This window comes from Podarcis raffonei, chromosome 14 (genome assembly GCF_027172205.1).
Source record: "Podarcis raffonei isolate rPodRaf1 chromosome 14, rPodRaf1.pri, whole genome shotgun sequence".
In the NCBI taxonomy this organism is placed as follows: domain Eukaryota; kingdom Metazoa; phylum Chordata; class Lepidosauria; order Squamata; family Lacertidae; genus Podarcis; species Podarcis raffonei.
Genome location: NC_070615.1, coordinates 27,905,828 through 27,925,786, shown reverse-complemented (window position 1 = coordinate 27,925,786; position 19,959 = coordinate 27,905,828). Strand labels below are relative to the sequence as shown.

At 52.0% G+C, this 19,959-nt stretch overlaps 3 protein-coding genes across 3 annotated transcripts; all 3 read right to left on the bottom strand.

Annotated features, from left to right (window-relative positions):
• Positions 1-2,734: 2,734 nt before the first annotated feature.
• Positions 2,735-11,930, bottom strand: VPS33B (VPS33B late endosome and lysosome associated). The gene is made up of 23 exons (XM_053364767.1): positions 11,770-11,930; positions 11,601-11,681; positions 11,122-11,183; positions 10,861-10,910; positions 10,078-10,145; positions 9,487-9,532; positions 8,836-8,930; positions 8,569-8,673; positions 8,131-8,227; positions 7,564-7,641; positions 7,318-7,391; positions 7,027-7,113; positions 6,850-6,940; positions 6,438-6,512; positions 5,669-5,733; positions 5,396-5,450; positions 5,257-5,303; positions 4,903-5,035; positions 4,659-4,732; positions 4,473-4,574; positions 4,277-4,352; positions 3,621-3,737; positions 2,735-3,246 (listed from the first exon to the last, which is right to left on the bottom strand). Exons 1-23 carry the CDS (start codon positions 11,863-11,865, stop codon positions 3,167-3,169), a joined length of 1,854 nt encoding a protein of 617 aa, XP_053220742.1. The 5' UTR covers positions 11,866-11,930; the 3' UTR covers positions 2,735-3,166.
• A 598-nt stretch (positions 11,931-12,528) lies between these two features.
• Positions 12,529-15,021, bottom strand: HDDC3 (HD domain containing 3). The gene is made up of 4 exons (XM_053364768.1): positions 14,573-15,021; positions 14,297-14,352; positions 13,835-14,075; positions 12,529-13,289 (listed from the first exon to the last, which is right to left on the bottom strand). Exons 1-4 carry the CDS (start codon positions 14,685-14,687, stop codon positions 13,159-13,161), a joined length of 543 nt encoding a protein of 180 aa, XP_053220743.1. The 5' UTR covers positions 14,688-15,021; the 3' UTR covers positions 12,529-13,158.
• Positions 15,022-16,445: 1,424 nt separating this feature from the next.
• Positions 16,446-19,780, bottom strand: NGRN (neugrin, neurite outgrowth associated). Its single transcript, XM_053364048.1, has 3 exons — positions 19,283-19,780; positions 19,085-19,195; positions 16,446-18,904 (listed from the first exon to the last, which is right to left on the bottom strand). Exons 1-3 carry the CDS (start codon positions 19,396-19,398, stop codon positions 18,397-18,399), a joined length of 735 nt encoding a protein of 244 aa, XP_053220023.1. The 5' UTR covers positions 19,399-19,780; the 3' UTR covers positions 16,446-18,396.
• Between the last annotated feature and the right edge of the window lie 179 nt (positions 19,781-19,959).

Genomic DNA, 19,959 nt, shown 5'->3' with positions numbered 1-19,959 from the left:
CCGTATAAGGCGCCGCCACGCCCCCAACTGCCAGACGGACGACACCTCCCTGGCGTTTATTCCGTCCGAGCGTTCGTTCTGCCCAATGAGAGGGAAGCGCTGTTTTCACTGTAGCCTATCGGAGGGTAGCGACGTAGAAGGAAGGAACGTAACACTTGCCCAAGTACGGTGCTTGGCGCGAGGCGAATCTCAATGCGTCAAGCATCTCCTCTGACATAGCGCTGCGGAGGAGGAGCCGGCCCGGTCCTGCGGAGCATGGATTGGAATGGGGACCCGCCCACCGGCTTTTCCAGCCCCTGCTTTAAAAGTAGGGTGGGGGCCGGACGGAGCGCGTCCCCCCTTTGCAAAACTGGGCCGGGGATTCCCCGGAATGCGCACTGATTTTGCTGGGGGGGGGACGGGGTGCCACCCGCCCATCCCCTGGTCTCCGCCCAGGCCAGGGGGAGGGGAGGAAAACGGCAACGGCCAGGCGATTGCAGCCAGCACGGAGAGAACAGTTGCCATAGCCCCGGAACCCCTTTTGTGGGCCATGGAGGCAAATGGGGCGCTGCCCCACACCCTCAGGCTACCCCCCACCTGCCTGCCTCCTTCCTGACGACCAGAGGGTGGTTCTAGCCCAGGCTTCCTCAACCTCGGCCCTCCAGATGTTTTGAGACTACAATTCCCATCATCCCTGACCACTGGTCCTGCTAGCTCGGGATCATGGGAGTTATAGGCCAAAAACATCTGCAGGGTCGAGGTTAAGGAAGCCTGTTCTAGCCTGTCAGTCCTAGAGTGCCAGTGTGCTTTAGTGGTTGGAGGTTAAGTCTCCGCTCAGCCATGGAGCTCACTGGGTGACCTTGGGCTGCTCCCCCTATTTTATGACTGCTCTTGATCTAACCTACCTCACAGGGTTGTTCTGAGGGTAAAATGGGGAAGCGGGTAGAAGCATACACACTGTCTTATATCACTGGAGGAAGAAAGATGGGATAGAAATGTAATCAATAAAAGAAAAATTGGCTCTGCTTCTACCTACTTAGTCTTCCTGCCAGTCCCAGTGGGCACCAACCACCAGCGTTTTGCATTGCCCAACATTCTTGACAAAGGCACTCTTTCCCCTTCAGGGGGTCTTGAGTGCTTGTCCACAAGGCTGCACATCTCTTCTGCCAAAGGACCAAAGTCTATGCTGTGCTGTTCCTCCCAAAAATGGTGTGACTTGCACTCCTGTTTGCTTGCACAGCGGGTGGCAGGCGCTACCACCATTGCCATAGGAAGGGGATGCTGGAGCGCCATTGCTGTGTATGCCGAAGGGGGAAGATGGTCCTGGGGCTGCCACCCGCCATGGGGTGTCATGACTCTGGCAGCTGATGCTTGGTGGGCACTGCCAGTCTTGCTATCCTTTCTGTTTTTGGTGCATTTCCTTCCGAGGGTTGTGTTTGTTCCGCCTGTGTCCCCCTCCCCCATAACTATAGGATCTGGCGGCCAGCCATTCTCTCCACTCCTTGCTGTAGCTTGTGCATTGGATTACTCACCTTCCTTCCCAAGGGAAAAATATCCACACCTTGTCTGAGTAGGCAGCTTCTCCTGCAGCAAAGAAAGTCGAGAAAGCAAGCAGATAGAGGAAAGTGCTGCTGTGTGTTTCCCAGAAGCAGAAAGCATTTTTTGACATACTGTCCTAGGGTCTCATTTGGCCAAAGGTCTGAAAAGGCCAATGACTCTTATCTTCCACAATACACCAGCAGACATGAGCTTTCTTTGCACCATTATGCACAGTTGTTTTGTACGGTGACAGTTTCTCTTATCCCTTCTGCCTCTTCTAAACAGTGTGGGGGGGGTCCTCTTTTTCCTCCTCTTTTATTATTACCTGTCCTTCACCCTGAGGTCCCAGTGTAGGTTCAGCATTAACAATATTAAGAAACAATATAAAACAACTTACAACCATAAAATTAAGGTGCGCCCTAAAAACACACCTCAAATGTCAAAAGCTAGGACAAAGAAGTGCATCTTCAGCATTATTCAAAAGCTGTACAATGAAGGCAGTGGATGCACCTCTGTAGGGAGTTCTACAGCTTAGGGACTGTTGCACAGAAGGCCCTCTTCTGGTCTGCCCCCCTCCACCTTTGACGGTGGAGGAACTACCAAGAGGGCCCCCACTGCCCCCGAGACGGTCTGTAGGAAAGGAGGTGGAATTTCAGATATTTGGGACCTCCCTTCTCTGTTGCTTTTTCACTCTTATGAGAAAGAATAATAGAATCATGCTTTTATGTCTTGATCTATTTTATTTGGAGTTTTTATTTTTATGTATCCCCTAGCTGGCCCTAACACTTTTACTAAAAACACAGCATATAAAACCTTAGTAATAAATGTAAATAGTTGTGTAGAGTTGTAATTTTGGCAACTGCAGCTCAGTTTTCTTTTGGATCTTGCACAGACCCTGAGGCTGAAAGAGGCTCTTTTTTGTTGAGGGGAGAGGGTCTGCAATGGCTTCCTCTTCTCTCCTGTGTGCTGAGGCAGTCTCCCTGGGGCCAGGGCCCTTCCCAGCTCCCACTTCAAAGCTGGCTTTGTGCCACTCCCCTACAGCTACAACAACTTGCCTTCCCTCCCCCCACTTCTTGGTTGGCTTCACTGATCTGTTGGCAGAAGCTCCAAAGCACCTTAAACCAGGTAGTCAATGACAAAAGCAGTTTCCCTGCCAGCACACTTTCCCCATATTAACATGGAGGGAGAAAGAAGAAAGAGCAGCTGCTCAGACCAGTTACCAGACACATCTTTATTGCACTGCTTGAACTGGCAGGAGGAGTCACATTTGCAGGTGACCACCTCTCCCTGCATACTCCCAGTGCTATGGCAGGCCAGGAGGAGTCGCGGTGGAAGGGGGCAGTGGAAGGCCAAGTGTCTCCAGGGTGGGTGAAGGAAAGGCCCTCTCACTGGACAGGAGGCAGCCCAAAGTTCAAGGCAGTGGTGAGTCAAGCTCCTGAAAGAACAGCCCGTTGCCTGCTATGGGCGGGCTGAGCAAGAAGGAAGAGACGTCCAAGCCCAGATTTCTTCCTGGGTAGAGAAACAACTCGCCAGCTGCCAGTCTACAGGAAGCAGTGGGGAGACTTTCCAGGTAGCACTGCTGCAATTTCTGGGGGCCGCCACAGCTGCTTGAAGTAGGCCCATCGACCATGCCTTGCTGCAGAAGCTCTCATGCCCTTGTCTCTATCATTGATTCCAGCAGCCGGGCACTGTTGGTGATGGCTGTCGTCAGGAAGATGAACCTGATCCCTGCAAAAAGCAAACACAGGCTGCCTGGAGTCTGGTGAGAACAAAAGCCTCCACTGGCTTGCTCTAAGAGAGGCAAAAATAGCTAAATTCAAAGCCTTGAAAATATGTTAATTTCAGAAGCTTGCATGTGTTTGCTTATCTGCATAATTTATTAAAGCAATGTATTACAAGGAGCTATACAGAGAGGCCTCTCCAGCTTCTGATCCCTTTTTCAAACTTCATAAGGGCTAGATTCTTGCTTTCCTCTTACATTTAAAATAGTATTTAAACAGATGTATTATGCTAAACAAACAGTTGTCTGGGATCATAAACCAGGGCAGGCCCACTGCCAGTTCCCAAGCTGCTGCTGCCTCTGGCTCAGGGATTGCTTTTACCTCTTTCTCTGCCAAGGAAGCGAAGAGCTGAGATCTCAGAGAAGGTGCAGCCACCTAAGAAGATGGCCAGAACGATGCGCTGGGAGTCCCAGGCAGGATTCTCCTCTGCAGTAGTATCTGCAAGGAGAAAAGAGGAGGATGCAGCTGGTCTCCCTCGGTTTAATTCCAAGGAAATGCTTAAGCTCCAGGCAGGCATGAACACACAACTGAAGCAGGTGTGTTTGTGTGTGTTAGTGTTATATATCAGAGAGGGCTGGGGGGGGAACTCTGCCTCAATCCCCAGAGAGCTGCTGTCAGTCAGTGTCCTAGATGGTATGAAGCACCTTCCTCACTTCAAGCTCTGGTGCTTGATAATGTCGTGTTTTACAAAAATGTGTTAACCACCTTGGCTAGTTTTTTCAAAAAGTCAAGAAGGCATGCTGCATTTTTTCAAAATAATGAGTATAATGTCTATCCACCACTCCAGAGATACAACAGAGTGAACGCACACAGCTTCCTGTACTGCTCAGGCTATGGCAAATCCCCACACCACTCCATGCCCAGAGGTCGTATGTTATCACGCGTGGGTGAAATGATAACAAGAGAATACCCCATGGGGTGAAAGAGCATTGGCAGCACATGTTGGTGCTGCCCACACTTTGCTCCCAGCCACTGACCTGCAACAGAAAATTCATTTCCCCCGAGGAGCCGCACCACCTCTTCCAAGCCCAGCCAGCTCTTGCGCTCCAGCACCTGCATGAGGCAGCCAAGATGGCAGCAGAGTCAGCAGAAGCCACAATAAGGGACATGGGCACTGGGGCCTCTCATGGGAGGCTGGCCAGGGCCACAAGGGAAGGGGGGTCTGGTTTGCACCTGCTCTATCAACTTGCAGCTCAGGGGGATGTAGGCACCACTGAAGACGTATGCCATGTCCCGGGGCACTTTCAGGTTGTACTCGCCATCCACACGGGGGATCTGGAGAAGGGGGAGAGATTTGTCTTATCAGGATGCCTGCTGCCCCACACCGACCTCACGGCTCCCCTCCCCCATGGCACTCACTAGTCCCAGCTTCTTGCTGATGCCTCGGAAATTGCTCTTCCTGGCTAGTGAGTTGAAGGCATCCGAGAGCTTCCCTGGAAGAGGAGGGCAAAAGGAAGCAGGTCATTAGGGCCAACAAGGTTTCAAGAAGCACTGAGCTCTTGTCTGCTCTGCTGAGGAGCTGCTCCTTCCTGGTTCATCAGGATGCCCCTCCAAAGGCCACACAGAGGCTCCAAAGGGAAACTGCTGCTGCAGGATGCTGTACCTGCCGCTCTGTCTGTCACCAGCTTGCTGACTTTGTTCTCCACGGCTGTCAGGGTCTCCCCTGGCACCTGCTCTGTCAGGAGCCCCAGGTGCTTCAGGTTATGGAAGGTCAGCAGATGCTCTGGTCCATAGCTCTACAGGGAAGGGTGGGGGGAGGAGATGAGCATCAGGGCAGAGGCACTGCTGAGGATGCTCTGTCCCAAAAAGAGGAGGACAGCAGGGGATCATAACAAAGGGGAGCATGAGGCCAGCAGGACCAGCACCAGCCAGGAGGAACCGCACAGCTACAGAGGCTCAGGAAAGCCAATTCCCCTCTCCTCCTGCCCAAAGGAGGGCTGCTCCCTTCCCGCCTCACCTGGAGGTACTGGGTTTTCAGGGAGCGATAGTCCTTGGGGGCGAACCCTGGAGCAACCAGAAGAAAGGAGAGGTGAATGCGCTGCAGCACATCCCTGCATGCTCCCATGGTTCCCCTCCTCCTGCAGCAGAGCACCCACCGTTCTCTGTGATGGACAGCAGGCACAGCATGCGCAGACTCTCAAGGGGGGAGACCTGCAAGGAGGGAGAGAGAAATTTTAACTTTTTGTACAATTATATCTTCTGAAAAGCTAACTATGTACTAGTGGGGACTATGTTACTGAATAACAGTGAACTGAAACCCTTCTTTTTAGGGGAGTGGATTTCTGCTTCTGATTACATGGTGTGGTGAACCAAGACACCAACTGAGGTCAGTGCTTGCATTTTCTCCCCACCCTGGGCCTCTCCCTTACCTGTCGGTCAATGTGCTCTTCAATGAAGCTGATGCTGTCGCGGAGGTCAAACCCTTCCAGGAGGGCTGCAAAGGCAAGCGGGGCGGGGGGCAGGGAGAGCAGAATCAGCCCATTCTTTCTAACTCTACTAGAGAGGTTCAGTATGCTCCCCCTCCCCTCAAAAAAATCCCTTTGCTTCCCAGCAGCATATCTTGCAACAGCCATGCTCAGAGGCACTTGTAAACCTTCTGGGTTAGAAAGCACAAACTGTTCCATAAGAATCCATCAGTTGAGGCTGAGAACCCTCTTAACTGTACCGGTTTTGAAACAGAAAGGAGCCCTGAGATTTACAAGCATGGGGGGGGGGTCCCTGCCTGGTCACCCCATTGTGTCTCTCTCTTGTCTTCCAGTCTGACTCCCCAAATTCAGCACCTATTATCATCAAGTTCAACTGCTATAGGTCTTCAACTGCAATAAGTAAATTCTTGAATGTTTAGTGGTCCAAATCTTGGGTGTAGCAAGCATGGAATTTCAGTTGAGGGGAGAGAAATAGCAACAAGAACATCAAAGGCACTGAGGGCTTTTGGTTTTTTTTCCAAAACTCAGGAGGCAGTGAGATATTCTAGAAGCCCGAAAAGATGTAAAACCAGCTTCCTGGCTTCTTCAGTGATCCAGATGCCATTTGTCAGAGGCATCAACATCTACTGAGCACCTGGATTTTTACATGCCTGAAAATGTGGCTCTTAGGGCTCAGGAAGCTAGATCGAGTGGGGAAAGGTCAGAATCTCACCATGCTCTGTCTTCAGCAGCTCCTGGAAATCTTGCTTGGTTTTTTTCTTCATGATGGACTCGCATGCACCAATATCTGCAGGCGCAAAGAAGACTCTTGAACTAGGGCAGCACTAATCAAGGGAAGCACTGACCCAGAGAAAAAGACAAATCACAAGCTGTTGCTGACAGGGGATGGAGTTTACAGCACTGCAGGGGTTCACAGCACTCTTCCCACCCTCTCTCCTTGTGCCACTTCATTCCCATTGTTCTTCTGCTCTCCATGGGCAAAAGGCAGCATGTGGCTCATGGGCTACAGGTTTCCCACCCCAGAATGAGGCTACCGGGCCAGGTCAGTGATGACACTCTGCTGCTCCTAGCTGATCTTCCCCCATTTGATGCTGTTGCCCCAGGAGGGAGAGGAGGAGACCTACGGAGACTCAACAGGCGATGCTCTTGCTTCAAGCCTTTCAGCTCCTGGGAGACAAAGTTCTTCATCTGCTTGATGTCCATCCCTCGCCGTCGCTGCAAAAGGAGAACACTTCTTGCATCCTGAGGCATCCAGGAATCCTACCCGCCCCCCACTGCCCCTCTCCGCTTATCCCACTCACGTCATACTGCGCCTGCAGGTTCCGGGCCTTCTGGCTCAGGAAACCGAAGACACTGGAGAAGTGCTCGTTGCGGATCTGGCTGAAGACCTGCAGGGAGAGGCAAGTAGAGTGGCCAGACAGCACCTAGCTCCCCCCCCATCCCCATTTAGGCCAACCCTCACCTCAGCTCACAGCACCAGTGCTCCCACCACTTGCCCCCACAACAGGGCTGCACCTTCTGCAGCTATCGAGAGGCCTTAAATTCCCTGACCAAGCCTGTGTTCAGGAGGAGAAGGGAAGGCAGACACTCACCTTGTCCTGAGCATTTAGCAGGACTTTGATGCTCCGATCGGAGGAGGTGACATCTGGGCCAAAGTCAACGCTCCCTGCAGAAAGTGAATTCACCAGGGTGCTCTCTTGACAGGACACCTGGCCTGCGAGCAGCCTCTGCCCCCAAGTGTCAGCTGATCAATGACTGTTCTGGAAGGCAGGCAGGCCCTCCTGACCTTTGGAGAGGTAGCAGGTGGGGAAGCAGCCCCCCCAGGAATGGAAACTTACCACACTTGATGCGGAAGGTATCGTCCACCAGGCCTTCGTACACAACCTGGGAACAAAGGGCTGTGACATAATCCACGTCTGAAAAGAGAGCCAGGAGAGGGGTGAGATGGGCAGGTGGCAGAAAAGAGTATCAGAACAGAAGGGGACACCTCCTGGGAGGAGAGGGGGTGTACACCCTAGGCTTCTACCCCACCCACACCCATAAGAGGGAAGGGCCATCCTAGGCAGAGAAACTGCCTTGCATGCAGAGGGCATCAGGTTCAATGGCATCTCCAGGCAAGAGCTGGGAGAGAGACTCTGCCTGAAATCCTGAAAAGCTGCCCCTAGAGCTAGGTGGACCAAAGATCTGAATTCACTGAAGACAGGGTCCCACGTCCAGGAGATCTGTTTTGTTTTACAGCATTTCATGCATCTCAGCTTAGCAAAAATAGCTGTGCTTGCCTGAATTACACAGATGAATGCTTAGTCTCTTTCAGAAACTTCTAGTCATGACCTTGGGCCAGGACTCCAGGCATGACACCAGGCCCCATCTGCCCGTCTAACAGAACCTACTTCTCATGCCCTTACCTCTGTCCACAAGGAATACGTGACCAATCTCTGGCTTCCGGCCCACACTGTCAACGTCGCTTTCCTCCACCACTTCGCGCCAGAGTTCATGGACCATCTGGGAGAAGATTAGACCTGCCCATCAGCCCAACCAGTGTAGCTGGGAGGGGGCCCCATCAAGGAGGCAGGAATCCTGCCTCTGACCCTAGCAGCCCCGTTTAAGTGACTTGACAGAATCCAGCTGCTTGCTTGTCTTGCACTAACTTTGCTACCCACTATGATATGATTCTAAGGTCTCACCAATGTGGAGGAAAGCTCTTGGAAACATCTGTATTCAGAGCTCTTCCTGCTATATACTCAATACATGCCCACCCCATCCTACCCAGAGACTTTCTGCTCTCTGGACCAGGCCCCTCTCACATCCATCCAGCTGATCCTCCTGTACCAACAAGGCCCCACCTTAGCACACCGGCCAATTCCGTAGGTCCTGCTGAATGGTCCATAGAGAGAGTTCATCAGTTGCAAGGCCTGTGCCACGGTGCTGATCCAGCGCTGGTCTCCTTCCTACTGGGGCACAAGAGAAGGAAGCTGTGATTGACACAAGAGGGTGGAAATGGAAGTTGTGCCTAAAATTCTTGAGCTGGTACTTGCTGTGTGACACTGAGGCAAATGAGGGGGAGGAGGGCAGTGTGAATAGATAGGGACATTGCAGGAGTCAATACTGACCAGGAAATAGTCACGGAAGAATTCTGGGAGCTCCATGCTGATGATGTCATCGTCCAAAGGAAGTAAGTAGAAGGACCACTCGTCCCAGGTCACGTCTGCCGAGGAACCAGGACAACACAAGGGGGATTTTGCCTTTGACCCATGATACAACCTCTCCACTGCCTTAAATTAGCTGCTTAGAGTAACTCAGGTGACTGGCCAGAGGTGTTTTTTTTCCTTTATTTTAAACGTAGCAATATTACTTATTCATTCATTCTTCTTATACCCAACCCTTCCTCCTGGTGTTGCCCAGGATAGTGAACAATCATCTTAAAACATGATCAGAATACCTTAAAAGATGAAAAACTAACCACAAATTAATACAACACAGATCAATCCCATACACCGAACAATGAACACTGGCATATTCAGACTGCAATCTTATGCCATTTAACTGGAATTTAGCCTTATGAAACACAGTGCATCTTACTTTTCAGTAAGCATGAACAGGACAGCGTTGCTCAAAGTTTCTGAGCTTGGGGAAGGGGATGCCAGGGAGCCAATCACCAGCTGAACTGCTGCTTGCCTCAAGTACAGCCCCGTCCCCACCCACTGACTTTGATCCTGATGTCCTGCCAAGCAAAATCTCTGTTCTCCATCTCTGAAACTCACCCCCATAGATCCCCTCTTCTTCCAGCACCATCTCACACGTGTAGAACTGGAAAGGGTTGGAGAAGACAATCAGCTCCAGGCAGCCTTGGGAACAAGCAGTCTAAGTGTCCCTAGAATTCCCTTCTACTGAGAAAAACTGAAGAGACTCCTCCAAGGCAGAGGAGGGTGTTTTACAGGCACAACCAATTTTAGCCTCTAAACTGTTGCAGAGAGTGAAATTGGCGGTGGCTAAATTGAAACATGTTAAGCTCAACCAAACGTCTGGGGGCTTCGGAGATAAAAGAGACCCCCCTTAATTCTACACCCATATACCACCCACTGGCCAGACTACACAGGAAGCTGCCTTATAACAAATCAGAACATTGGTTCATCTAGCTCAGTATTGCCCACAAATCAATGCTTCTTAGAGCTGGGCAGCCCAGGCAGCAGCCACAGCCCAGATTGGGAAATACCACCCAGCCAGAGGGACCAGCCAGCCAGCAGCACTTCAGAAGGTCCACACATCACATCATTGCTGAGCTACCCCTGGACTACTTGGAAGGTAAGTCCCAAGAAACCCGACCCCAAAACTCCCAGCTACAAGAGACTTGCCTTCTGAGGACTGAAGATAATCTTGTACTTGCGGGTCCGGCCAGCTGCCTTATCGGCGTTTACTATGTCTAGGGGGGAAAATATGAGTCAAGGAGCAGGCGAGGCTGGCCAAGCCCTTTCCAGGCAATCCAACAAAAGGCTGTCCACATTTTTTTATTTAGAATATTTTTAATTTAATCTCAAGGCAGCTTTGCAACAGATTGTAATAATACAGAACACCCCAGGAACTTGCCAAAGACCCCTTAGTCCCATACTCTTCAAGCTTGGGGTGTGTGGTAGAAATACCTGTTGAGATAGATGCAGGTAGGCAGACTGCCAAGAACCAGGAGAAGAGACAGGCTAAAACCCACTCCCCAATTACCCAGCATCCCCCTGAATTTTGATAGCAGCGTGAAACATTACCATAGGCAGGGTAGATGAGACTTCTGCTCTGACCTAGTCATGTTAGTCTTCTTCCATAATTCCTCAGGGCACTGCTACAATCAGACCACTACACAGTTCATATCCCTTTCAGGGGTGCTCAGTACAGACTGTCCATACTGGGACCTCCTGCTAAGCCTGGGAGCTAGGAAGCAGCCTTATACTGAGTCAGACCCTTGGTCCATTTAGTTCAGTATTTTCTACACTGACTGGCAGCAGTTCTCCAGGGTTTGAGGCAGGGAGACATTCCCAGCCCTACCTGGAGATTGAATCTGGAACTTTTGGCATGTAAATCAGATCTGCCACTGACAACTACCATTATTGCTCCTCCCTCAGGCCAGCACATGCAAACCACCAACTTACCTGCCACGTACTTCATGTTCCTGATCCGTGGCCGCACCAAAAAGCACAATCTTGGGAGAAAGAAACAAAACAGACAGCGTGAAAGGAGTAGTCTTGGAAACAGCTCTGCTCTGTCTGCCTGTGGGCGACCTTGTCTCACGGCTCAGGGATGGAGAAGCATCGCCTTTCCCTGGCAAGCAGAAAAGAGGCAGGCAGGCAACCTCATGCAGCAGGCTCAGTAAGCCCTGGCCAAAGAGGGCAGGCCTCCTGCCACACACTTACTGATCACTGGTACTGTGGGCTGGTTTGTTCTCCACTTTGTAAAGTTTGTCCACTTCATGTTGCTGCAGAGAGAGATGGAAGCAGAGAGTGATCAGTTCCACATCCTGCACAGCACCCCTGTTTCTTGAGGGGGGTGGTGGGGATGACTCCCTTTTCCTCTTTCCCCATTTCCTCTGATTTATGCAGGAACGAAACTGGACAGAAGTTGCCAGTAGGCACAGCTCAAGTGGGATCCTCCAAGTTCAATTCCTCATCACAGCATCCTGTCAGTCTCCCCGCCCCTTGCCCTTTTCTCCTAGGTGAGCTTTTGTGCCTTCAGCAGCTGCCTTAAAGACCGGGCAGTCACAACATGGGAAGCCTTCCCACCGCTGTCCGTACTACACCCCTAAACGGGGGCGGGAGCGAGAAGCTGCACCTGCCGAATTTCTGCCTGCCTGAAGGAGCAGGAAGAGGGGGCAAGTGGGGAGCTCCTCGCGCACCTTGAGGATGGAGACGTTGGCGATGCGGTCGAGAGGGCTCATCAGGTCGGCCTCGATGAACAGATCTTTCTTGCCGGGGAGCTGCAGAGTGAGGGAGAAAGAGGCGAAGCGTCATTGCCAGGCAAGGGCCGAGGGAAGCAGCTTTCGCCCCAGTACCCGCCCATCCCACCTGCTCCAGCAAGTAGACCAGCTGGTCCCGCGCGAGGCGCTTCAGAAGACTGAAGTCCGGCAGCTCCGGGGCGTCGCGGTGGCCGGGGGATGCCATAGCTGGCAGGGTTGGACGTCGCCCTTCCTTTCCGGAACCCTCCACAGCGAAAGCTGTTGTTGCCGGGACAGCCCGGAAGTGGACCTGCTGCCATGAGAACGCGGCCCAGCCGGCTTCCGTTCGCGCCCTCGTCCGCTCTTGTTATTGTTCCGACTCCCCATTTCCTTGTTGAGATGGTGGGGAAACTTCTCATTGGCTGCCCGATGATGCTGGGAGGGCAGAGGCAACCGCGGCTGCATTTGTTTCCCTGCTAAGAGGGAACGCTACTTGCCTCCCTCGCAGCAGGCTGCTTCGGCACATACTGCCCCATCCCCAGGCTGGCCCCCAAAACTCAGCCAGCTCCCTTCCTAGGCGAGCGTTCACCTCTCGGAGATCTCTCCCCGCTTTGATTCCAAAGCAAACTGTGACCACCCTTGGGGCAGTTTCCTTTGCCAACGTTGTCAGGGCAGCCACTTCATTGCTGCATTAATGCCTGGTCAGCTCCATGAGCGCAAGGAGAAAAGCATTATCATTGGGAGAAACTTTGTTTTGGTGATTTATATCAGGGGCAGCACTCCCACCCACCCCATCCTTGAAGCTGGAAACCCTCCCTCTACCCCTCAGATAGCCAGGGAATAAACCCACCTCCTTGCAAGTTTTATAGACTAATGCCAATGCGGAGTAACAAATTGCTCAAGGCTTTTATTGAGAACCACTCTCAACATACATGCTTTTGCTATCCAGCCAAGCAAGGTGGGTGGGTGAGATAAGTAAGATCCTGGGAACAGAGACACTCCATTATGCTCCAGGAACCATAGTGCAATGTGATCTTCTGTAGATGCCCATAATGAGCTGAGAGAAGAAGGATGCTGTGCTTGAACTGCAGGTGTGAGAGTGTTCTTTGTAGTCCTGCCCTCCAAAGGTGCTGCAATAGCCAGGCCACGTGGGGAAAGGAGTAGGCCAAGTGGTACCCTTAGGTTGCCTTCTTCTTTATTTGCAGAGACTGGGGGTGGGGGGGCAGAGAAGGAAGTGAGCTACTGTCATCCTCTCCCCTTGTATGCCGTAACGTCTACACTTGTTCCAGAGGATGGATAAGGCATCTGGCGAGGTTGCCTTGTTTCCAGCATACTTTCAGAGTATTACAAATATATGTAGAGGGCATCACTTTACACTGAGAGTACCTAGTGAGGCAGGATAAGAGTAAGTGGGACCGCAGACAAATTGGCGAAATTCTTCTCCATTTTTTACCTAGCAGCTCAGCAAGGTTTGTGGTCTCCTTTCCCTTCCAGTGGATTTGGCTGCAGCTTAGCCATGTCACTCAGGTAGCCCTCTGGCTTTAAACAGCAGCCACAATTTTTCCTCCAACACTGGGTTTGTCCCGCGCAAGCCCGTCACTACCTTCGAAGCCCAGTGGAAGTACTCCTGGACTCGGTTCTCGGACCAGCCTGGCCAAAGAGAGACAAACCCACAAGTCAGAAATTCACACTTGCATCCATACATAAGCCTGACCACTGCTTTGCCACACACTGTGACAGCTGGACTTGCTACTTTAAGGAGGGGATCAGAGCCGCTCAAGAAGTGGGGTGGAGACTGTGTGATCTGCCTGACCTGTTCCAAAACAGCATTGATGTCTACTAGCTAAACCTGTTCTCATAGGTGCTTGGCTCTTCAGTTGACAGCAGTGCTCACCAGAGACTAATTTGGGAAAAGCTACATGACTTTGATATTTGAACTCATTTTTGTGTGTGGCCAGAACTGTGTGAAGCATAGGAAGGTTTTGTATTATGTTTTGTCCAAGCTCAATATTTTAAAATGCTGTACTGTATCCTGCCCCCACCAAATTATAGATATAGAGCGGAAGTCTTAACAAATTAGTTATTGAGCTCCTGTTCTGTAACACAGAAAAGGACAGCAAGGACCCTGCCATCCCATGCCAGCTACTCCCCCTCCTTTCAGAAGGGCTACCCACAGTGGCTGGCCAGAGACAGACCTTGGGGTGTGCAGCGGTTGAGATCTCGCAGGTTGTACAGCTTGTCTGCCAGTTTCACCAGCTTGGCTTCTCGGCTACTCTGAGCAGCTTGTTCAATCTGCAGCCGCTTGCGCACCTTCTTGGCCAAAGTCTTGTCATCCGTCACTTCCTCCACAATTCGCCTCACTTCCTCCCCAAAGTGCTCCTCGATCTCTGAGAAGGTGGTGTCTGTGTCTTCAACAGTGTCATGGAGGAGAGCAGCCTGGAAATAGGAGGTTCTTGATGCTCAGTTTCTAAAGGACTTTGATCCCCAACACCCTGCCCTCTTCTTTGAAGTACTTCTCTGCAGGAATGCAAGGCCATTCACACATGCTTAATGGCACACTTATTATGAGTTCTCCAGGCTAAGCCTTGCCACGCTGCGCTTGGAAGCTTTAAACTAGGACAGGGAAAATATCAGGGAGGGAGAGGGGGTGCCCTTACCTGCAGTATTGCAATTTCCGTTATTCCAGCTTCCTGTGCCAGTATCTGGGCTACACCTGTGGGGGGTGTTAGACAGAGGGGCAGTACTTAGCTTCTAAAAGGAATAATAGAATTGTAGAAATGGAAGGGATCCCGAGGGCCATCTAGTCCAACCCCCTGCAATGCAGGAATCTCAACTAATGCATCCACGACAGATGACGAGCTGGAAGTGAAGCCCCCTTCCCCACTGCATTGCGGAAGAAAGCACACATTGCACATGCTTAGGAGACTGCTCACCGATGGGGTGGTTGATGTACGGCGTGCCCTCCGGGTCTTTGCGCCGCTGCGCCGCGTGCTTCCGGGCCGCGAAGTCCGCGGCGTCCAGCAGGCGCACCGCGTCCGGGGCACTCATGGCCACCGCCGGGGAAACGGTTGCTCTCCGCGGATGCAAAGCGCAGGCGGCCTAATGCCTAAGAGCAAGCGGGGTGGGCAGGCGCTCCGGTAGCCCTTTTTTGCAAAGGCGATGGAAGGAGGGCGGTGGGCTGGTTTGGCTGGGAAGGGAAAGGGCTGCCAACGGGATGGAAAGGCCCCTTCCGGGTTCTTTTACGGCCGTCCCCTCCGCAGGGGTGGAAATGAGACGCAGAGGAAACTGTGGCATCAGCTGGACAATTGATCTCCCCCACCGCTCTCAACCAAATGGTAGCAGCCAGCAAAGGACTATTAAATCCAATACGTACTTCGACCTAGGCAGGGAAATCCAAGCGTAGTTGTTTGAAAAGGGGCGTGCAGATTGAAGGGGGTTTGTGCAAACTTGACTGCAGCAGCACGCGGACATTTTTGCAATTAAGATCATTCCCAACTGCTCCCCTATCTTTAAGCAGCTGTGTTTCTCTATGCACTGCGCCTGGGGAAGGTAGCATTGAGGATAAATCATCCTACTCTCCGTGTTGCTATCAAGTACACAACCTACATTAAACCAGAATTTCCATTAAAAAACACAATCACCATCATGTATACTTAGAGCCTCAAGGTTGTTAAATGTGGCTTTAAAATGCTGTGGTGGCCCATAACCACTGCTCCACATTCCCTTTCAGCCGAGGGTGTTTTGAATGCCCTGCAAAAGGCCTGGACCCCAAAGCACCAAAGGCCAGTCTTCCCCAAACCTCTCTCTTGGCTTCCTACAGTAATGGATCTTTTATTGACTCAGCCTGCAGCCACACTGTTCTTTTGTTCTTTACAAAGTGTAAAACAAACAAAGGCATCACAGAAACAGGGCAATGTGAGCAACTTTAGCCTTAGTTGTATGTTTGGGTCATGCTATTCAACGGATGGACATAAGGCTGACGGATACTGACAAGACTAGTCAAAACAAAATTTAAAAATTCCATGTACACAAAAGCTCATACCAATAACTAACTTAGTTGGTCTCTAAGGTGCTACTGGAAGGAATTTTTTTATTTTGTTTCAACTACGGCAGACCAACACAGCTCCCTACCTGTGACAAGACTAGGTTCATCTAGCAGGTAGCATCTCCAACAGGCAGCCACTTTTCCAGATCTCTGGCAAAATGTATTTCCCCTTTAGAGATACAGGAGACTGGATGCAAAGCAACTGCTGCTGTTCTCCTACCAACTGGTGACCCTTCCCATCTTGAAAGCAATGAGGGTACCTGGGGGTTCTGCAGCACAAGTTCACTGAAATGAATAAAAGGGCAGAGCCCTTTCACAGACCGACTGCAATAAAGCCTCAGAGTTAAAGGGACCCCTGACCGTTAAGTCCAGTCGCAGAAGACTCTGGGGTTGCGGCGCTCTTCTCGCTTTACTGGCCGAGGAGCCGGCGTTTGTCTGCAGACAGCTTCTGGGTCATGTGGCCAGCACGCTAAGCCACTTCTGGTGAACCAGAGCAGCACACAGAAACACCGTTTACCTTCCCGCCGGAACGGTACCTATTTATCTACTTGCACTCTGATGTGCTTTCAAACTGCTAGGTTGGCAGGAGAGAGACTGAGCAACGGGAGCTTACCCCTAGACTCTGGTTTAGACCACAGCGCTACCCACGTTCCTTACAATAAAGCCTCAACCCCCATCCAATTAAAGGGGGAAAAAACCCCTCCTTGCTGCTTTATATAAGAATGCAGTTAACTGCACATTTGTAGAATAAAACAGAAGCATTAACTTGAAATATTTAAGTATTTTATTACTTAAATAAGGATTTGAGGGTAGAAAAAGCTGTAAGAAACACTAGGATAACAGAAAAAACTTTTGAGCTGAGACTGTCTCACATCTTTATTGCTTATATTCACTCATGAACTTGGAAAGTGTAAATTTATTTTCCTGCTTCCACTTCCATGCCACAGAAGTAGTAAGGACATTTTATGTAGCATATTGGTATCCCATTTTTTTCCAGTCCCATGAAGTCCTCCTAAGAGCAATGCCAATTCCACAAAGGTGAGCCTTGCCCAGTATGCTTACTTTCTTTTCCTGTGTTTTTCAGCCTCACTCATCTTCTCTGCTCTGAGGGCAGAGGGAAGCAAAGACCATCATGTGCTTCCCATTCACCAAAGAGACATGCAGTGGAGCTCCCCCCCAGCTTGGTTTCACCTCCTATTGATTAGAATGGGAACTCTGAAACCTCAACTTTAGAAACCCATAAGAGTATTCCACCAAGCCAGCAAATGGGAGACCCCTCTGCCTGTAGCACAATCTTTTACATTCTGTAAAAAATAAAATAAAAAAAGAGAAAATTGATGTTTTTAAGGGTAGAGCACACTCACATCTTCACTCCTCTTACCCTACAGATCTTGCACTTTTATTGATCATCCCAAATCACTGATAAGAGGATCACAAAGTCATTTCCCTCTGACAGCAGGCACTTCATGTTCCTCACACAGGAATTCCCTCATGCTCAGGATGAATTGGTTTGGGCTTGTTTGACATGACAGACATAGGTAGGAACACAGAATATGGATCCCTCCTATTAGGCTGAGAAGAATTTTATCCATCAAAATCCTTTTAGTTCCTTGTGCTGTGTCCTGCCACCAATCCTGCCCAGGCAACTTTATTTTCATGATCTGAAGGGCCAAACTGTCACCAAGGAGCAGGGCAGGGGCGTTCTGGCACCCAAACGAGGCCTCAAGGCAAGAGCACAGCTTTCACCCAGCTCCAAGTAATTGGAGGGAGAGGGCAGGCAAGGCACTTCCAAGCACTGGGCCTATGGGCTACCCTTTCACGCACCAGCCACGAGACAGACATTCAAGCAGGGCCTCGCTAGCCCAGCCTGGTACCCTCCAGATATTTTGGACTATAGCTCCCATCAGCTATGCTGGCTGGGGCCAATGGGAATTATAGTCCTGAACACCAGGAGGGCAGCAGGTTAGGAGGGGCTGAGTGCCCAGGTTAGCTGGGCAGTTTGCTAAGAATTACTTCTCTGGCGCCTGCAAAAAAACCAAACAACAACCTACCAACTTCTACACTAAAAGAGTAAGCGAGCTTCCCCAACCTGCTTTTCATTGTAGGTGGCTGGGGCTTCCTCTCAAGAAGGGGTAACAGGCATCTGAGGAACTTTAAGAATCCCAAGCTATTACGTAATCCCTTCCAAAATGCTTTCAGAAAGGCATGGAGGCTTATCATCATGCACTTGCTTTCATAGGCCTGGGAGACCTTGCTGCTGTTGCTGCAGTCACTACTGCTGAGTCCCTGCAGGGCCACATGGCTCTTTCTGAGTCATCTGCATGTATCCAAGGGAAATTCTAACCACCTGCATCACAGCACTTTGTAAAGGTGAAACTCAGCAGGACCCTTTATATAAGCCTGGTGTCCACCTCTCAATGCTTGATGATTCTGCTCTGAGCAGACAGAAAAAGCCTAGGCAAGGATGGTCCCTTGTACTGCAGGAAGCAGAGTTCTCCTAGCTGCCTGGGAGCAGAATCTGAGCAGGAAGTCCACTGAAGGGCCAGCTTTTGACTCTAGTGAGGAGGGGCGCCACAACACTTTCCGCCACAACATGACCCCCCCTTTTTTAGGGGCTGGGTGTGGCCATTTTAGCTACAGGGACAATCCAGACAAGGTATTGCCCTTGACATGCAAAAAGAAGCCAGCCAGCCTTCCAGGACTGCCAGATACTCAGGCCTGCTGGGTTTGGGGAAGCCTGTAGAGAAAGTTCCCATCGCTGTCAAAGAATTCTCGGCCCTTCTGCACGACTTTCAGCTGGGACTCCCAGGTGCCCTCAGCCACCATCGCCTCCAGCTCCGCCGGGCTCGGCCCCCGCCAACCCCGACCTTCCTCCTCGTCCTCTTCCTCGTCCTCCTCCTTCTGCTGCTGCTGCTTCTCCGGCGCAGAGGGGCCCGCACGTGCCGCCTTGGGGGCGACTGGCCGGGAGAGCCCCGCCGCAGCGCCAGGGGCGGGGAGTAGACGGCCGGCGGCCTCGGTGGCCACGATGATCCTGGGGCGGGCGCTGCTTTCGGGGGTCGAGGCCACAGCGGCGGCGGCCTTGGCGTCCTGCTTGGCTCTCCGCTCCGGTGAAGGGGAGAAGCGGCTCCGGAGGACTCGAAGGACGACCCCGGGTTCCACCTGGAAGCTCCGCGCCAGGCGGGAGATGGGCCACTCCTCCGGCAGCTCCTGGCTCAGGTACCTGGCGCAAAAAGGAGAAAGAGAAGTTGCAGGGGCGCGTTGGAGAAGCGTCGCCCGCGCCCCGCTTGGGGCGGAGAGAGAGACGTGGCTCGTCGGGAGCTGCCGTCGGGGCTCCCCTTCCTCCTCCTCCTCCGCCGCCGCCACCTTCCCCGCGATCGACCTCCCTTGCCTCCGCTCTCACCGGATCTGCTCCATGGCCTGGCGGGTCAAGGTGCGCTCAGGGGGCCCGCGCGGTTCCATCAGCCTCTGCATTTTTCGCAGGCGGATCGCCTTCTCCTGGCGCTTCAGCAACCTGTCGGCGGGGAGAGAGAGAGATGAGCGTCTCGGGCAGGGGAGCTCCTGGGCCAGGGAGGGAAGCTGCCGAGGGATCGGGCCCTACCTCTCCACCTCCTGCTCCACCTCCGGTTGCTCCTCGGGCAGTTTGCCTTCTGCCTCTCTCGTCGCCAGTCGAGCAGCCACCCTCCGCAGACCCACCAAGCGCCCAGACCCGGCCATTGTCGCTCAGAGGAAAGAGACTGGCGAGGCCGCGCCGCCCAGGAGCACGTGGGGGCGGGGCAGGCTCTTCCGGAAGGAGGGCGCAATCCGGAACCGGCGCCACGGAGGCCGAGCTTAGCCCATCTGAGTTTCAGTAGGAAAAGCGCGCCTCGGAGGTAATGGCCTGATGCGGAATCCCTGTAGCTCAGTGTTGGCTACACAGACTGGCAGCGGCTCTTCAGGAGAGTCTTACACTGAATATACCTAGGACTTGCTGCATGCAAACTGGATACTCTACCCCTAAAATAAGGTCCATCCCGTTTTCCCCCTGTAAACCGTGTGGGCCTGGAGGCTTATGCTTTCCATCCCACCCAGGAGGCCAGCCCTGGGTGGGGTAGGGTCTGCCACAGTTTGCCTAACAGTAAATAGTAGAGCCCCCATCCATGGGCACAGCCAGGATTTATGGGGGGGGGGCAGAACCGAGCTATCTGCGATACGATTGGTCAGTTAAGTATTTTTATTTATTTACTTGATTTAGGGGGCAGCTGCTCCGCTGCCTACACCCATGGCCCCCTTTGCATC

Coding starts and splice junctions, on each gene's coding strand:
- NGRN (XM_053364048.1), bottom strand. CDS start 19,398: ATGGCCGGGTCTGGGCGCTTGGTGGGTCTGCGGAGGGTGGCTGCTCGA. Junction 19,196..19,282: donor GTGGAGCAGGAGGTGGAGAG/GTAGGGCCCGAT, acceptor CCCCGCCGACAG/GTTGCTGAAGCGCCAGGAGA. Junction 18,905..19,084: donor CAGGCCATGGAGCAGATCCG/GTGAGAGCGGAG, acceptor TTTTTGCGCCAG/GTACCTGAGCCAGGAGCTGC.
- HDDC3 (XM_053364768.1), bottom strand. CDS start 14,687: ATGAGTGCCCCGGACGCGGTGCGCCTGCTGGACGCCGCGGACTTCGCG. Junction 14,353..14,572: donor GTACATCAACCACCCCATCG/GTGAGCAGTCTC, acceptor CACCCCCCACAG/GTGTAGCCCAGATACTGGCA. Junction 14,076..14,296: donor CGGAAATTGCAATACTGCAG/GTAAGGGCACCC, acceptor TCCTATTTCCAG/GCTGCTCTCCTCCATGACAC.
- VPS33B (XM_053364767.1), bottom strand. CDS start 11,865: ATGGCATCCCCCGGCCACCGCGACGCCCCGGAGCTGCCGGACTTCAGT. Junction 10,146..10,860: donor GAACATGAAGTACGTGGCAG/GTAAGTTGGTGG, acceptor TTTCCCCCCTAG/ACATAGTAAACGCCGATAAG. Junction 7,642..8,130: donor CGTATTCCTTGTGGACAGAG/GTAAGGGCATGA, acceptor CTCTCTTTTCAG/ACGTGGATTATGTCACAGCC.